General features: G+C 42.3%; 1 protein-coding gene across 1 annotated transcript in view; it reads right to left on the minus strand.

Annotated features, from left to right (window-relative positions):
• Positions 1 to 847: 847 nt before the first annotated feature.
• Positions 848 to 16,858, minus strand: part of ubr4 (ubiquitin protein ligase E3 component n-recognin 4) — a 51,796-nt gene continuing 35,785 nt past the window's right edge. The window contains exons 65-107 of the mRNA XM_070910677.1: positions 16,578 to 16,787; positions 16,328 to 16,477; positions 15,998 to 16,225; positions 15,630 to 15,708; positions 15,278 to 15,520; positions 14,947 to 15,115; positions 14,554 to 14,698; positions 14,210 to 14,295; positions 14,019 to 14,106; positions 13,482 to 13,675; positions 13,041 to 13,280; positions 12,804 to 12,942; positions 12,491 to 12,616; positions 11,985 to 12,113; positions 11,542 to 11,891; positions 11,091 to 11,181; positions 10,807 to 10,891; positions 10,550 to 10,677; positions 10,098 to 10,227; positions 9,807 to 9,967; positions 9,487 to 9,596; positions 8,958 to 9,099; positions 8,594 to 8,675; positions 8,286 to 8,459; positions 7,919 to 8,040; positions 7,597 to 7,794; positions 7,364 to 7,444; positions 7,122 to 7,209; positions 6,740 to 6,867; positions 6,342 to 6,449; positions 6,109 to 6,225; positions 5,780 to 5,970; positions 5,413 to 5,586; positions 5,218 to 5,317; positions 4,878 to 5,096; positions 4,615 to 4,728; positions 3,875 to 4,017; positions 3,624 to 3,749; positions 3,331 to 3,525; positions 2,914 to 3,138; positions 2,569 to 2,659; positions 2,227 to 2,389; positions 848 to 1,991 (exon numbers count right to left, since the gene is read on the minus strand). Coding sequence (XP_070766778.1) covers positions 1,927 to 1,991; positions 2,227 to 2,389; positions 2,569 to 2,659; positions 2,914 to 3,138; positions 3,331 to 3,525; positions 3,624 to 3,749; positions 3,875 to 4,017; positions 4,615 to 4,728; positions 4,878 to 5,096; positions 5,218 to 5,317; positions 5,413 to 5,586; positions 5,780 to 5,970; positions 6,109 to 6,225; positions 6,342 to 6,449; positions 6,740 to 6,867; positions 7,122 to 7,209; positions 7,364 to 7,444; positions 7,597 to 7,794; positions 7,919 to 8,040; positions 8,286 to 8,459; positions 8,594 to 8,675; positions 8,958 to 9,099; positions 9,487 to 9,596; positions 9,807 to 9,967; positions 10,098 to 10,227; positions 10,550 to 10,677; positions 10,807 to 10,891; positions 11,091 to 11,181; positions 11,542 to 11,891; positions 11,985 to 12,113; positions 12,491 to 12,616; positions 12,804 to 12,942; positions 13,041 to 13,280; positions 13,482 to 13,675; positions 14,019 to 14,106; positions 14,210 to 14,295; positions 14,554 to 14,698; positions 14,947 to 15,115; positions 15,278 to 15,520; positions 15,630 to 15,708; positions 15,998 to 16,225; positions 16,328 to 16,477; positions 16,578 to 16,787 — 6,327 coding nt within the window. The 3' untranslated portion in view covers positions 848 to 1,926. The remainder of the gene's footprint in view (positions 1,992 to 2,226; positions 2,390 to 2,568; positions 2,660 to 2,913; positions 3,139 to 3,330; positions 3,526 to 3,623; positions 3,750 to 3,874; positions 4,018 to 4,614; positions 4,729 to 4,877; positions 5,097 to 5,217; positions 5,318 to 5,412; positions 5,587 to 5,779; positions 5,971 to 6,108; positions 6,226 to 6,341; positions 6,450 to 6,739; positions 6,868 to 7,121; positions 7,210 to 7,363; positions 7,445 to 7,596; positions 7,795 to 7,918; positions 8,041 to 8,285; positions 8,460 to 8,593; positions 8,676 to 8,957; positions 9,100 to 9,486; positions 9,597 to 9,806; positions 9,968 to 10,097; positions 10,228 to 10,549; positions 10,678 to 10,806; positions 10,892 to 11,090; positions 11,182 to 11,541; positions 11,892 to 11,984; positions 12,114 to 12,490; positions 12,617 to 12,803; positions 12,943 to 13,040; positions 13,281 to 13,481; positions 13,676 to 14,018; positions 14,107 to 14,209; positions 14,296 to 14,553; positions 14,699 to 14,946; positions 15,116 to 15,277; positions 15,521 to 15,629; positions 15,709 to 15,997; positions 16,226 to 16,327; positions 16,478 to 16,577; positions 16,788 to 16,858) is intronic.

The following is a 16,858-nucleotide window of genomic DNA, read 5'->3' on the forward strand; positions in this document are numbered from 1 at the left end:
TTCTGTTATTGTTACATATAAAGAAAAACAAATCAGTGTAGATGCCCATCTACAACAGTTTTCACAAGCTGTGGGCTCATCATCTTTTCTGTACTGGGAAAGCTGGAAATGTGAGTAGTGCAAAGTGAGGGAGGTGAGTGGCTACAGGGGGTACTGATCAGAGGCCAGCGGTGAAACACCACTATTAATATCATCTTATCTAACTTCGGTGCCTCTAGCAGGACAACAGCAGTGTCCAGCGTCCCAGTACGCCATGACAGTGCGACAGTGAGCCATGATGCACAATACCAGGACCCTGAAACTGAGGCAGCTAAATGGAATCCGTCATTAACTTTTCTATTGTGACTTGACAAAATGTCTTCTGTGAAAAAGTCCTTCGCTGAGTTGAAATGTGCTGCTTTAATGCAGACACAGAAAGTCATGCATCTTTTTTTAAGAGTGTAAACAGCAGCCAGAACAGAAGAGCTTACCCTGGATCAGATTTGGAATTATTACGGCTTTATTAATCATAGGCTAAATTCAAAAAGCAGACATTCAGCAACAGTTGAACATTGTAGCAGCGGGAATAGGCGAATTAACAATAAACTGGGTGAACTACACCATGCATTCAGCTCTCGAATACAAGGGCACCGATAAACTAAGTTGATCAATCGCTGAGGACTGAACTCAGCGGCGCTTTGCTTTTTCAGAAATCTGTTCTGGGGATTGACACAAGAGTGTGGCCAGTGATTGTGGGGTAAAAACCAAAATCTAAATTCAATGAAGGAATGCAGGGAGGCCTCAGAAATAAAGAAATGGCCGGGGAAGAAAACAAACTGAACAAAACAATTAGTCAAAGAAAAAAGTGTTTAAGGATATAATGTAGGTCTGTTTTATTATTAATTTAGACAGGTCTGATATTTCATTGCAACAGATGGAATCTTTCACTAGTTCACTTTGTCACAAAGGCATGGAAAAAACAATAAAACAAACTTTTATTCATCGTTCTTTACCCCATTTTTGCTTCTGAGGTTGATAAAAGAAACCTTACACATACACACTAAATCAAAAAACTTCTTTTTTTTCCTGTCCATCACTCAAATTCCAGTTAGAACCTACATGAAGACCAAACAGCAAAAGCCTGGAAGAAAAAGGACAGGTCAGCTCGCAACCAAGGGACACTGAAACCGTCTGCCATTTTAAAAGCCCTGACCAGAAACAAACCAAACAAACAAAAAGGAAAACAAGATAAAATCAAATGCCACTCTGAACACTTGGTGGGTCAAATCCCAAAATATTTTTAGTTACCTTAACATTGCACCCCAATATAAGAGGGGGGCGGGTGTGTTGAAAGCCAAAAAGATTTCCACCCTAAAACAGAATTCACAAGTTATTCCCACTGGTTTTTTTTTTGGTTTTTTTACATGAATATTTAAATTCTCTTCGGCCACCATTCTGTGACAATCGGCAATGTCCTTAAAAGACAACTTCAGGTTTGTTGGCGGTAACAGTCGTGAACCAGAAAACACACAAAATGTCAAAATGTCTTGCTGTCTTGTCTCCAGCTTGGCGAGAAACTCAGTCATGACTGAAGCCGTCTGAATCAGAGGGTCAAAGCGTGAATTCTGTTTTATTGAGTTCTCCTCACACTTTAACAGCATTGTGTTTTTGTGTTAAACGTTACAGAGATGTTGCCAAAAGTGGATGATTTTTTTTTTTTAGACTATACATAGTTTCTGCTTAAAGTTAATTTGAAGATGTCATATGGGGGTGGGAAGTGAGTCAAGAAGCATGGTGTATACTCTGTGTGTGTACTCAGCATGTGTGTCAGTGTGTAAAAAGAGAAAATCTTTTTTTTTTTTTTTTTTTCTTTCTTCAGTTGGTAGGTGTCCCAACGTTATTTGCAGGGCTGTTGTGTGTTGGAGGGGTGTGGGTTGAGATTGGCCATCAGGGCAAAGAGTTCAACAAATCCTGCAGGAAGAGGTCCGGGTCTGCGATTTCAGAGAGGAGACCTGGAAGAGAAACATGAAGTCAAGTTTCAAAACAACATCTACAAGATCTACGTCTACATCAACTCAATTTAGAACTTACATCAGGCAAGAATTTAATGTTGAGAGTCGCTTTGTTCCATTTCTCAAATTAATTCAGATATTGAGGATAATCTCTGACACTGAAGTGTCGAATAATCTTTTTCACTTTTGATATTTGGGCAGTTAGAAAGTTAATCAGGAGGTTATGTATACTGACCTACAACATCAAAGAACTCTGACAAGGACTCGGCGGGCATGAGTTCATCCTGGAAGGCCCTGAGCACGCGCTCTGAGGCCTCGTAGATGGGCATGTCGTTGTGACGGACATATTCTGCCAGTGAGAAGGACCAGCCCCCCTCTGTGTTGCTGGTGGGTACTTTCTGTACAGCAAAAGACAAGAAAAAGGCAGTGAGGTCAGTTACTGTAGTTTAAGGGGAAATAAATGTTTTAGCATATATGATCCCACTAGTATGTCCAGCTGACAGAGATTACTCTTCATTTGTGGTTTCTTCGTGGCATCAACATGCACAGTTAGTTTGGAAATTGTAAACACATTTACCCTGAACATGTCATAGACGAGATCCACCAGGCCCCAGAGGAGAAGAGGTGAGCGATAGACTGCATATTCCTTTGGTGTTTTATCTGTGAGTCTGATGAGAAAGAGAAGAGGATGACGGTAGGAGCTTGTTTCAGGATAAATTGTATTTTAAAGTTTATTTGAAAATAATTGCCATTGGTGGCTATCCTTAAACCCCACTCATGGAACAAATTAGCATTTGACATTGCCCCATTTCTAACTTGATCCAAACTGAAGAGATTAAACCAATATGGTTTGCTGCTTCAACCCTGCGCCAGTTGTAAAACAAACAGGGACAGAAAAACAAAAAGAGGTTTAGCGTCGTACTTGTTGGTGCAGACTGCTGAGACCTTGCGGGCATGTGCGGTGACCAGGAGTCTTCGTAAGAAGTATATACGGGAAGTCCTCCAGCGTTCGGGCGGGATAATGTGCATGGCCAAGATGGTGAAATAGTGGGGTCCTTCAACCTCGTACGAGCTCTCCACCCATTTCTCACATGGCTGCTCCTGGAAACTCTGCAGGTTCTTCTCCTCCCGGGACGTAGCTCTTGTACTGCAGCGACAGAGTTTGCAAAGAAAAGTGAGATGAGGGCAGGAAATACATGAGCCATACCAGCTGAATATTGGTCAAATAGGCTGACTTATGGTTTTGTGTGTCATCCCTACACCTCATCACTCGGTACAGACCCAATGTCAAAGAGTAGTTTCTGTGGTCAGATACATTTTACATCAAAAAGGTACGTACGTGTTGAGGACGTAGAGCACAGTGTGGATGATGTAGGGGATGAGGTGGATGTTGCTCTCTCGTCCTCCTCCTCCTGTGTCCACGCTGAACGATTGTTCGGTAGCAAAGCGGAGGAACAGCAGTTTGGTGTCATGGATGTTAAGTTGGTACGTGGGTTCCCTCTGGCCTGTGCACTCCTGCAGATATGTGTTGTGCCTGTGCAGCGGAGAGAAATCCAGTTGGGAATGATTTACTGTGTGCCACATGAAGGAAATATTTGCTCTGTGTGAGTATGTGCTGACACATGATTTTACCTTGCTAAGCACGTAGCAAAGGCAGATTCTGGCACATGTGGCCCCCACACAGGAAGCAGCCCATTGCACTTTGTGTTGGCGTTCTGGAGAGCAGCACTCTCCCACTCCTCTCGCCCACGAGCCAGCCTGCCCCAGGGAAAAGGAAACATAAAAAGCTCAGATTAGAATAAATGAAAAGTGAGGTTACAGCAGAACATTTTTTAAAACGGCACTCTAAACATCAGCAGGTCCATGATGGTGTTTGTTCGTACCTGACAGCTGCCAGATGGCAGTCATAGTGGACTATGTTAAAGTGCGACACAGTGCTGTAGCCCTGCTGCTTGCGAGGCTTGTTTTCGAAGTCCTCCAAGGCCACACGCTTCGTGAAAGTGTAAATACCCAGGACTTTGGTTGGCTAGGATAAGAGAGACAAGGACCGAAAGGTTAATCAAAATGTTAATCCACAAGATGGCTCAGTATACAAGAAGACTGCCAAGTTATACTCAGTACTGCTTACAATTACTATCAGTGGAAGCTGCTGATTTAATCCAAACTAGAGTGCAACTTCTGTCATCATCTACAACTTGGAACCACCAAGTGTTTCAATAATGTCTGCAATAAGATCACCAGCTTGATACAAAAATTCTTATATATGTATATTATTTTTAAATCAGACTACTTAAACACTATATACTGTGATCCTCTAATAGTTACAACTTTATTTTAAATCCCATATTAAGCATTTATAAGCAGTACATAAATATTCAATAAGTGGTTTCTTAAATACTATAATTATTAACAGTTATTAAAAAATATGAGGACATTTTACTTTATTAAGGTACAGTATGTGACAACAATTACAACCTCTCCTATGAAGACATATTTTATATTACTACATTGTCATAAACAAATACATTAATAAACACTTATATCTACTATACTGTTTATGCTAATCAGGGGGACTAAAAGTTCAGTGTTAAGTGTAACCCGTAATCCTAGATGAGTTGTGTACCTGGAACTTGTAGCCCTCTCTACAGATACAGCAGGTCAAGCCTGGCTCCTCTATCAGCTCCTCCATTTGCTTCAACAGTGAGGTCTTGGTCACCACTTGACCCTTCTCATTGGTCTGAAATGCAAACACATAAACCACACATCAAACAAAACGTCAACAATATAACACTGGGCTGCGTTAATGAAACAAAATAAAGTGGCAGAGATACAAATGAACAGCATTTAAACAAAGTGAGGAAAAAGAAAGAAAGAGTAAAAGAGTACCGTCATGCCCAGTGTTCCCAGGGCCTTCTGTCTCATGGCCATAGCCATACGCTTCTTCTCAGCTCTCGTCTCTCTACGGGCCGCTTCAATCTTCAGGTTGACATCACTGTGCTCCCTCAGCGCCTCCAGAAGGTTCTCCGCCAACGTGCCTATGCCTTCGTCACTGGATACCTGCTCCAGCTTGTGCAAGTTGGTTATTGAATCTGTGCCTATTAGCACCTGAACAGAAGATAAGAGGACATACAGTCATGTTAGGTAGGTTTGTTTATTTGCAAAAAAGGTCTTCCACTGTTTAGCAGTAGGCGGCTCTAGTGGAGTTTTTCATCAAAAATATTATCACCTGTGTGGGGGGATGCTGAGTAGCTAAACCACGGAGCAATCTGAGAATGAAGGGTAGAGCAGGTCTGGAGAGGAACTTCTTCCAGACATCTGCATCCAGACTAATGAGAGAGTTCAGAACAAAAAGAAAGTGGTTTAAACAATCAAGCACAAACATTAAATTATATCTTTGGGCACCTGAAGCTGTAAGACCTACTTTTTGGCGTTTGGGATATGTTTCTTCATGTAGTCCAGCGCACTCTGTGTTATTCCTTTCTGGAGAATAAGATCTTTCAGCTGATGGCCGTTGCTGTTATTTTTGATTCCAGCAGCGATTTTACAGAAGCAGTCCAAAAACACTTTGTCATCTGCACTATGCTCCTCGTCGTACCTTAGAAAATAAAGCCAGGGGTCAGTTCTACTTAGTCACAAACTGTAAGAGCCAAACACTCTCTGAAGAAGTATGGTTATCAGAGTGTCACAAATTTGTCGCTAATAATCAGCCTGATTGGATAATGTAACAACTCTGAACTGAAGTGGCAAGTGTTTCTATCCATTGTGTTCATTAGCTGAGTGATGCCCACTTGTCAAAGCTGCAACATGGTTTGAAGCGTTCCACCAAGATCCTCATCTTCTCCAATTCACCAAAGGACAGGTATGGGATGATGCGCAGCAGACCCTGCAGCACGCTGGGGTTGGAGCGCACAAACGGGGTGTTGATCTGGTCTAACAACATGACCAGCTGATCTTTGTCTCCCGTCAGCAGCAGGTTACCCTGCAAAAGACAAACCAGTCCCCATTTACATCCAAACGTTACATGAATAGAATTGTTCAGGCTTTGATAATATTATGTTGTCACAAGTTTCTCTGTTTCTTCTTTACTAAGACGGGTGAATCTGCTTTAGATGCTTACTTTGTCCTCTGATATCTCAGCATTGGCTTCGTCCAGAATGATCTCCATGATGCTCAGAACTTGCTCCGCTATGGAGGCTCCACCGCTGTCCTTACTCTCCTGTTCTGCCACTAAAGCCTGGAGGAAAAAGTACATTTGAATTGGATTACTTGAATTATACTGCACCAGAATCACCCTCCTCCCCACTAATCACACTACACAACACAATGTTACATAGTCACTGTAACGCTCACCAGGTTTAGAGTTCCCAGCATGACGTTGAGTGTGTTCATCTCTGGTTTGACCAGCTGCTGCCTATTGATCTTCACCTTCACACAATAACTGAACAACTTCAGCAAAACCTGTGAGTGAGACAGACGCACATTTGTCAACTCCATTGTTGGTATTAAAGATAATGGTAAAGATAATCCATGTTTACTACAGGAGAGAAATTGTGATTGGGCTAAAGCTTAAAATCTGATACTTATTCAAACTTTCAATTGCAAAATCCTGTTGGAATCTGTTACTACTCATTTTGTTATTCGTGTATGAAGACGAGTAGTTTAAATTTCCAAACATGTTTCAGTATGATTTGCAGGTCAGAGAATAAAGATTATTGTTAAGGGCTTTTGGCAAAAACATGTTGGCTTACAGTGAGAAGATGTCTTCCTTGTTTAAAGTCTTTGATTCCAGACAGCCGGTTGAGCATACACTCCAGGCCCCCACACTGTGCCATGACTCCTGCCATCTTGTACACCTCCTCATCATCCTCCTCCTCATCTGTAACAAGGTCAGGTAAAACATTTCTTTCCTTCAGTTGTGATGCAATATTGCACATTCATCTTTTCCACTACTCTTTCAAGAGGGTATTGAATACAGGCAATTGTGAGTAGGCAAAGTCTTTGAAGATAATGGCTTATGCACTGGTGAGTATATATGATATTTAAAACCATTAGATTAAGACACATGTGAGCAAGGTATGTTTGACTCAGAATTACAGGTAATACTGTCGATTAACAGTCTTTAAATCTAACCTGTGGTTGAGTCCAGTGACTCTATGAACTCCTCGGTGGCATCTCCCAGCAGACCTCTCATTCTATAGATGATTCTCATTGGCTCACCCTTGAAAAAACAAAGCCAGCAGGCGCCATGACTGTACAGTAATCGCCTTATAACACGGCTATTTAGGGTACTGTAAGCATTTAATGACAATATGCACAATTCCAAATGCTCCTAAAAGGGTCAATCACTCACTGTCAGACACACTGACTCTCACCTCATTTGTAGGGCACCAGACCTTCTTGTAGACCTCTGCCACTGACAGATCCAAACTAATGATTTTGTTGTTTACCAGAAGCTGAGGAAAACAGTAACATCAAATACATTTCTTGCAACAGGTCAGCTTTTAGAATTCAATGAGAAACGAGTGAAGAGTTTGATTAAAAGCTAGCACCAAAGCAATAATTGGTGTTTTAAGTAAGCAGGGTATAAATAAAATATTTATTTTACCTCCATGCCACTGTCGTCTTCAAGAAGCGCCACCAGGTCGCAGTCTTGGCAGATCTTGTTCTTGATGTCCCTCATTAGGGGGCCGATGCCGGGCTCGTTGCTGCTGTAGGGGTTTCCTGGCATGCGGCCCTGCAGGAAGTCCTCCTGCTGAGGATCCTTTTCCAGGGTCACAAAGAACTCTGTCACCTCATTCTCCTCCTAAAAACACAAATGGATGAAACAAAAGCTCCAGATGAAGACAAATTCACAGGTACACTGAATGTTCAAGCATTAATCTAGAGGACTTTTCTAACAGAAATGCACCAGGGTACAGGTAACTCACAGGATAGATGATGCTACACAGTCTCTCAAATATGAACACAGGTGTCCTGTAGTCATCCAGGTTGTACCGCTTTGCAGTCTCTATGCACACCGCCATGAAGGCTTTGGTTTCAGACTCAGTGCCTGTGAACAGCACAACAAGATTTACAATGTTGATGTTTTAAAACACAAAATATATAATGACCTTTACTGTAAAAAGAATCATGGGGACTTTTTCTTCAGTACAAAACAAAAGTAGCTTTTCGTATGTTTTACCTATTCTTTTATATGAAAACATAGAATTGCTATGAACACCAAAATGCAGCGGTAGAACCACAATTTCAGACATGTTCAGATTTTGGATCTGTTGAACTTGAGTCAGTGCAGACCTGTTGTCATGTCCTCCAGCATCTCAAGCAGCATGTCCTGAGTCTCATCGATGAGCTTGGTGCGCTGCACCACCAGTTTCCTCAGACACAGGTAACCGTTCAGCACCGTGCCGACCAGCCTACTTTTGAAATGTCGCTTAATGGACTCCACCTCCACGAAAGAGGAGAGCAATCCTGGAGTGGCACCAAACACATACAAATCATTTAAATATTCAAGAAAAGGCATCATAACAACATTCAAAAATGCTCTGCTATCATCCATCTACAGTTTCATGTTCAGACAAACAACAGGACTGAAACTAACATACCAGTCAAGCTCTTGAGGGCGTAGCCTTGCTGCAAGTCTGTGCTCAGTGTCGCCTCCTCCAGAGCCAGCAGATTGGCTATTTCCTGAACACGGAATTAAACAGAATTGAAAGATCCAGTTTTACTTGCTACATAAAGCATGATATTGACATAAATATCTCTACTGCCCTGTTTGATATCAGTATGGATACCAACAATTAGAAATGTAATCAAAAGTTAAAGAAAAGCACAACTACAACAATTAAAACTTTCATTCATTTTAACGCATCTAAAGATTTAAATTCAAGGAAACCACGGACACGTAGATATTCTATGAAAAACACTGAGTTTATTTTACAATAAAATTATATTCTTTTGAACCATTACCTTGGTGATGAGGTTACCAATGTAGGGCAGGACTCCACGGGCTGCGAGGTAAACCTTCCAGTGTGTTGGCTTGATCAACTTCTGGTACAGACCCAGGTACTCCACCGCACACTCTCCAGCTACACTTAACTCATCCAGATAACTGATGGACACACAAAGTAAGAGCAATTTTACACCAAGGTCTACAGTTGGGCTCTTAGTGCTCAAACCTACAGCGAGTCTTTTCTTGATATTAGTTAGAATGTTTTTGTCTTGATTATTGTAAGTTTTCATACTTCTACTTGAGACATTTGTTAACCCTCAAAGCTAAAGAGCATATGATTTGCCTGAAAATAGCACATTCCGTTAAATTACAATTTCATTTTTCTGTTATTGGTAACATACAATATATGCACACATACTGTATATAATAACTTTTAGTACTGCGATAAAACATACAGTAATCTCATGACGGTTTATGAACATCCCTAAAACAGCATGTTGTGTTGTTTGTTTGACTGTTTGCTGGTTTTCAGTTTGAGGCTCGTACCTGGTGAGCAGGTCCAGGACTTGTTGCTTGCGGCTGGGGATTGTGGTTAGAGCTTCCACAATAGTGCAAGCAGCCTGTCTGGCTGCCTGAGTGGCAGGTGTGAAAAGGACCTGCAACAAATGTAACTTAAGTCAGTTATTTTAAGAAGTTGCTTTAACAAGTTTGTGAAATAACAAGCTAGAAGATACTATTATAATTTCTCCATGTCAAAATGATTACTGGCTCCAAATTGGATTTCTAACAAAAGATATGGACTACTTCTGAAACTACTAAAGGACAACAAGCTGAGCACTACAAGTACTTGAATTTCACATTTTTACCTGCCGCAGCCAGTTGTTGTGACTCAGTTTGAGCAGGCGAGGGAAGAGGCCTTCACCTTTTCTAGACCTCATGAACTGCTTCCACTTCCACACATACTTCTCCAACAGGTACTGCCTTCGCAACTCAGCCTTCCCTTGAGGCTTTGACACAGTCTCCTGGCCTGTGGTTACCAAGAGAATCTCAACAATGAAAAGCTAATCATCATGAGTTTTCATTATTTCATTGAAAAACATAAGCGAACCATCTTGCTACACTGATATACTTTATTTTTGTTCAGACGCACTACTTACCTCTTGCCGGGAGACACTTTTTCCATGCCTCATAAGATGCTTTGGGGTCCTTCTTGAGCCAGAGTTGGGCCTGGGCATGGATTTCATTACTGTAGGGCCTGACTGTGGTCAGAGACTCAATAGCAGCATCCTATAATCAAAAACAAACACACATTGTTATGTAAGGAAACATTATACAACCAAGTGATACCTGACAGACACTGCATATGTAATTCTTACATTTCCCAAGCTGGTGTATCTTCAATGAAAAACAGAATGTATAATTATTTCGTGGTTCTTTGTTTAGCTTGCAAAATGGGCTCTGATATTTCTATGTTTGGTTAAAAAAAAACTGCTGGGTCATCCAAAGTTCTTCATCCTATCATCTCCTTGTAAATGTCACTACACCACAGACACCTATAACCCTCTAAAAAGCAAAGGAAAAGAGTTAAAAGAGGTTATTGCATATTTACCTTGTTCTTCTTGCTAGTGGGAGCAGGGGGCTTGATCAGCTTTTGCAGGATTCTCAGGCACATGAGAGTGATGTTCTCCACCACTACAGGTGTCTTTATATTCACCGACATGAGGAACAGACTGAGGGCTACGAGGACAAGAAATACAATGTTATTAGCCAAAGACGGGCTGATACCCTAAAACAAAACAAACACCAAAGCCAAAAACCAAAAATACACCATCTATGGAATGGATGACGTTAGGAAATCAGGCTTACCACAACGCAACCGTAACTCCCAGCATCCTCCCTCTTTTGAAATGGAGTCTGTCAGCAGGAGCATTTCATACTGCAGATTACTAACCTGTTGGAAAAACAAAGACATCACGTTTATATCAAAATGTTAAATTCTTCAACAAAGTTAAACTGGTGCCAGGAGCTCTGCTATTAAGATAAAAACGTGATTTTCCAACAAAAGAATAGGATTTCTTTCAGTGACAAAATCATAGTGCATTGTTTGCTTAATTTCTTCAGCTTCCAGTCGAACACGTAAGAGGACATACCAGATCAGGATTGGCCCAGTGGCCTTTGAGGGCAGCCGACACCTTGGCAATAATGAGGTCGTTCATCTGTTGAGTGGCCTCTGGATGATCTCTGAGGCAGGAAAATATGGACGGTCACAAGAGACAGAATGATATTTAATCACCACTACAATACACTGTATATACACACAAAAACAGCAAAAAGCAAATCTAGATGTACTGTATATGCTTTCATTCCAACATTAGTGCGTGGGAAACGAGGTACAACACAGCCCCGTCTTCTCCGTGGGCTACAAAAGATCTTGCGCATTCTCTCCTCCTAAACGGCACTTCACTGAGTTGGAGGGCAGTGAAGGACTGACTCGTTTCCCCCCGTGTTGAGTGCCATGCTTTAGCCACTAAGTTCAAGTTATGGAAGTCTATCAACATGTACTCAAGTTCGACTTAACTAAAAGGTGGTGGTGGGATATACCTGGTGAGGAGACAGACCAGCTGGCGCACCTCCTCCCTCATGGCTGCTGTACCTCGTCGCAAGTTGTACTCAAACAGCTCACGGATGAGACCCTGGAGGACCAGGATCTGCCGGAGGGCTGGGTTAGTGGCCAATGCGCGAAGCAGTGTGATACAGTGACCCGTGACAGCTGAGGCACAGCCATAGCACTTGGTTGAGGAGGTGTGGCCGCAGCCCAGCACAGAGAGCGCACGGTACTGACTGGCGGTGAAGGTGGGCTGGTGGCTGCTGCTGCTGCGTGATGACTTGGTGGCAGCCTCTCTCTGCTGCAGGTCATACTCCAGGAGCTCTTTACGAGATGCAAGCACTTTCTGTAACCAAAAAGAACAGAGGAAAAGCTTAAATATGAGCAGGGAAAAATACAAATTCAGCAAGTTACCAAGAAACTCTTTTTCCTCTCTAACCTGTATTATCTTGGAGAGTTCATCAAATGATGTCTTGCAGTCTCCACTGTACTCCTGAGCGAGCTGCTGAATGTATCTGTTCACATTGGCAGAGGATGTACCAAGTCCTGCACCTGCTCCTGTGTCGTCCTGAGGGCAACACAGGAAAGAGAAATAATATAATGAGATAAAGCTGTAGAAATAAGACAAACAAATAAACAACTTAAATCAACAAAATAAAAAAATAAGAAAATGCAAGTCTATAAAAATACTATTACTACGATAATGACCTAAAATCATTTGGCAGTTCTTCCAGGGGGATACTGTTGGTCAGCCGCTATCAAAAAAAGTTTTTCAGATTCACATTTGCGGAAAAATTATTTTGGACCAACCAATCAAAATAACATCTCAGTTATATGTTTGATGTATCAGTAGAAATGTTCCTTAACATTACTCATGCCTCAATTTCTTATCCATCTAGTATTAGACTAGAAAAAAGTACTGTTCAGGTCTTGCTTGTGACTGACCTGTGGTTTCTCTGGTGCCGCCTCATTGACTTTAGACAGGAGGCTCTCCAACTGGGGCCGGTGGCCCATCAGCTGGTGGTAGACCCGGTCAGCTTTGTCTAGCAGGGTATTGATGTTGGTCACAGCCTGCAGGAAAAAAACGCAATAAAGATTAAGAGAGTGAAAGTGGAGGTAGAAATGGAGACTACAAAATTCATTTAGAAAAAATTACTTCACTCATCTCAGCTAAACATGGGGACAAAACTTGATTTCCTGGAGTGGCAAAGCCCTTTTTGACACTTTCACTTGTATTTCCCAAAGAGTGACTGCTTACCTTTTTCCTGTCTTCCTCATTCTCAATGGGATCCACAGCACAGCATGGTTTAGCATATAGCATGAAGTCAAATCGGGCATATTTGCAGAAACCACAGGCGTTGCACAGGAAGGGGTCTTTTTCATCGTAGTTGATAGACCTAATAGAAAACGACCATCAATTTAAAATACAATCAACTTCAATGTCTCCAATCATTCCCCAATCTTTTCAGACCTGCAGAGGAAACCTGCTGCTCACCTGCACTTGTGGCACTGGTACACGTTCTCACCGCAGTTGCCACACACCCCAGGGTTGGCCGGCACAGAGGCACTGCAGCGTGGACACTGCAGGGTCTCGGTGGAGGCCTGGTAGTTCTCGTAGAAATCTGAGAACTCAATCATCAGGTTGGATGCGACGATGGGTAAAGGAAGGTCGATCTTCACCTCGGTTTGTCCTGGGGTCAGCTGAACTTTTTTGGCTTTGTGCCAACGAGCAGGCCTAAAAACAGACATTAAAGTTAAGAGCTTTTACTTTATACTGTTAAGTGAATGAGGGAGAAACTGTTGCAGGTGGTTACTATGTAATATTTGTATCTTAAAACATCATTGCTAAATAACCTTTATGAACACATAATTAGTGAAAAAGAAGGAGAGAGAGAGAGAGAGAGAGAAAGATCAGCCACTCTTTGTTGAAACATACTTGTTCTTCAGCTCCACGATAGCCTGTACAGTCCTGTTGTTGTAGTAGAGGTTGATGGTGCGGACCATTTTGGTGCGTTTGAGGTCACCGATCTTCACTGTGACTTTGCTGATGGTGTGGCTGCCAATGAGCTTTACAACCTGTTGTGTGGTGGTGTAGCGGGTGTCCACTTTGATCGATGACAGTTTTATATTCTGGAGGAGGACAGAGACAAGACAATGTTTAAAACAATAAAAGACTGTGTTTATGCCCGTAGGGTCACAAAGGCCCACTTATCCTTGTTCTGTCAGCATATTCACAATATAGCCATGGTTTGTATTATGAAAAACAGCTGAGATGTACAGATGAGCATCCTAAGCCTGTCACACCTTGTATTAGATGTTCAAATTACAAACCCACAACAAACCATAGATTAACTAACCTTAACCAATGCATAAGTCATGCAAACTTACAAGTGTGTAAAAACTTGCAATGGAATTTCTTGTGTACTTTTTGGCTCAAGATTGTGTCTATAAAGTGAAGTTGTGTTGAACATACTGAGAAAGGGACTTCTGGATTGTTGCACACCAAGCAGGGGTCACTCTCCAGATAAAATCCATCAAACTCCACTAGACCTGAGAGAGTGCTGCAGGAGAAAACATCAAAGCATTACATTTAAACATAGATGATGTCCACTACTTGAAATTGCATTATTCTTGCCAAAAGATAACATGTTTGTGTGGACATACTTGTAGATGTTGGAGTTAGGGTGATTCGTCAGGATATGGTTCTGTGCCCTCAGGATTTCCACAGCTTTCTGGGAATACTCCTTCAGCTGGAACAGAAAAGGGAAACTATTAAAACAATTCTACTTTGCAGCACTATCATTGCGATGGCTATGTTCTGCTAAATGATGAAAAGGCTCAGCCATCCAGGATAAGAACATTGAGCGATACATTATCGACACAGTCTAACTTCTTAATAATTTATTAATTGAAAAGTCTGGATATTCCCATTTGTTTATGATGTGATTTCTTAACAATTACTATATTAAAATAAGTATAATCATAGGCTGTGAGACTGTCAAACAAACCTTTTTCTCTGTCTGAGGGGTTTTGAGTGAGAAGTATCCAAGCAGGTCGACAAACTGGGCAGCTTTGCGGCCATATGCAGGTAGCTCAGGCCAGATGGCCCAAGTCAGTTCCAGCAGCAGCTCCTGCTGAGATTTACTGGAGTTCCTACAGAGAGATTCAAATATTGGCCACAAGCCAAGGATGTGATTTCACCATTTAATAATTTATGCTCTATGCTCATTTCCACATTCTTTCAATTGTTTGTTCATTGGTGTTACACAATTATGTTCAGTCTAAAAAGTGGTTAAGGTAGAGTAAATATAAGAGGGAGCATTAAAAGAGACTGTCTTGTGTACACTAGGCTCGCTTTGGGTTTGAGTTTGGGACTAAACTAAGCTGTCTGTGTACAGTACCTGTAGATATGAAGTGCCAAGCAGTGGGCTTGCCAGCGCACAGCAGATGAGTTTGACTCCAGCAGGAAACAGCGCAAGAACTGGATGAGGGTCTCCTTGTCTGCAAACTTGTTAAGCTGGCTGACCAGAGCCATACACAGCTGATCCTCCTGGCTGCCAACTCCATCACCTGTGGTCAGTCGGAAAAGATACAACACAGTCAGGACACTAGCATCTACTATCCATTTTTGACATGGTTCATTGGGGGGCTTGAGCCTACTCCAGCATCCAATGTGTGCCACCTAAAGAAGAAGAACTATGAAGTATGAGAAAGCCTGTGTCGTTGTCTCACCCTCCTTGTCTTTTTCCTTGTCCTCTTTTTTGCTCTTTTTACTGGAGGACTTGCTCTGAGAGGACTGAGAAGCTCCTCCCTGTCCAACACTACTGGAGCCTCCTCCTGAGAATGATGAAGAGGAGGAGGAGGAGCTGGCCAGCACCTTACTGCCACACAGGGCACAGGAGAGCAGTTGTAAAAGTACTGGGGAAACGCCCTCATCCACTAGGAAGCTGACCTGGAGCAGGAAGTACAACACAGCTGGACAGAGAAGAGAAACAGAGGGAAAAGAGACACAAACAATGTCAACACTACTGGCCTTAAAAGTTTGTTTGTTTCCAGTGACAAAAGTTGATCTGAAACAACTTACAGTCATCCTTCATGCAGAACTTCTGCCAGTTGATTGTCCTCTGAGTGGCAATTTCAGCACAAGCTTTCAGATGTTCCATCTGCACCAAGAGAGGTAAGTTACACTCAAGTACAGAAAGTTACAAAAATCTCAATCCTTGCAGCAGCTGACAGCAACATCACACAGCAAAGGAATTAGGCACAGACACTGAAAAGGTGGATATTAAGAAGAATTTAGCAAACGGGATATGTGCACAGAATATGTGTTAGCTTACCAAGAGAAAAAACTATGAAACAATGTGCATGAAATAAACATAATTTATAGCAATACACCACATACAAAAGAAGCCCTGTACAAGTAGTCTTCATGACTGTTCAGAGGACACTCACCAGACTAATGAGGGTGTCATACTGCAGAGCTGAACCAGACGTGGCAGTGACCACACCAGCCCGGAGGAAGATGCCCTGCTCCTCCAGGAGCTTCTTGATGCTGCGCACATGAGAGTCAAGAGTGTGCAGATCCCGTAGCTGGCGATATTTTTCCTTTGAGCCACAGATAAACAGCAACAGCTTTCTGACTTGCCTCCTGACGAATGGCGTCTGTTGAATCATCAGATACTGAGGAGAAAATGAGACAGAATTAAGGGGTTGTATTTATACATGTTGTGTAGACAGAGGTTGAAAAGGAAAAGCACATAAGTAATAAACCCAGTTGCTTACTTCAGACAGATAGTAGAACCAGGAATGGTCAAATACAGGAGGTGGGATACGTGGGTTGGTGTCAGCAATCTTCTTTATCTGATACGGCAGCCGGAGCACCATTTCAGTCAATAGCTGGGAGTAGGCTTCAAACACATCAGCAGCATGTCCCTAATGGGATGAGCAACACAGTGAGTTCAGATTAACATTCCTTGCACAAAAATCACCTTTTCAGGTTTTAAAGAAAAAGATGTGTTCTGCTAGCTGATACCTTGACATATTGGCGCAGGAAGAAAGGGCTCATGTCTGGGGGAGAGGAGGCTGTGTGTGGGCGGAGGAGCTGGCTGGTGGCCACAGGCTCTTCTTCACCCTGTTGGCTCTTCCAGAACTCCAGGAGCGATTTGAGCACGTGGAGACAGTAGTCAATAGCACCCAGGCTGAGCAAGGCAGTCGCTGTGGCGTTCGAAATAAGCGAGGATGACTGGAAGAGAGAAAGAGGGTGCACCTGGCCATGTAGTATAATGTACAGGCAACTTAGTTTTGAAGTAAAAA

The sequence above is a fragment of the Enoplosus armatus genome, chromosome 8, assembly GCF_043641665.1.
Source record: "Enoplosus armatus isolate fEnoArm2 chromosome 8, fEnoArm2.hap1, whole genome shotgun sequence".
In the NCBI taxonomy this organism is placed as follows: domain Eukaryota; kingdom Metazoa; phylum Chordata; class Actinopteri; order Centrarchiformes; family Enoplosidae; genus Enoplosus; species Enoplosus armatus.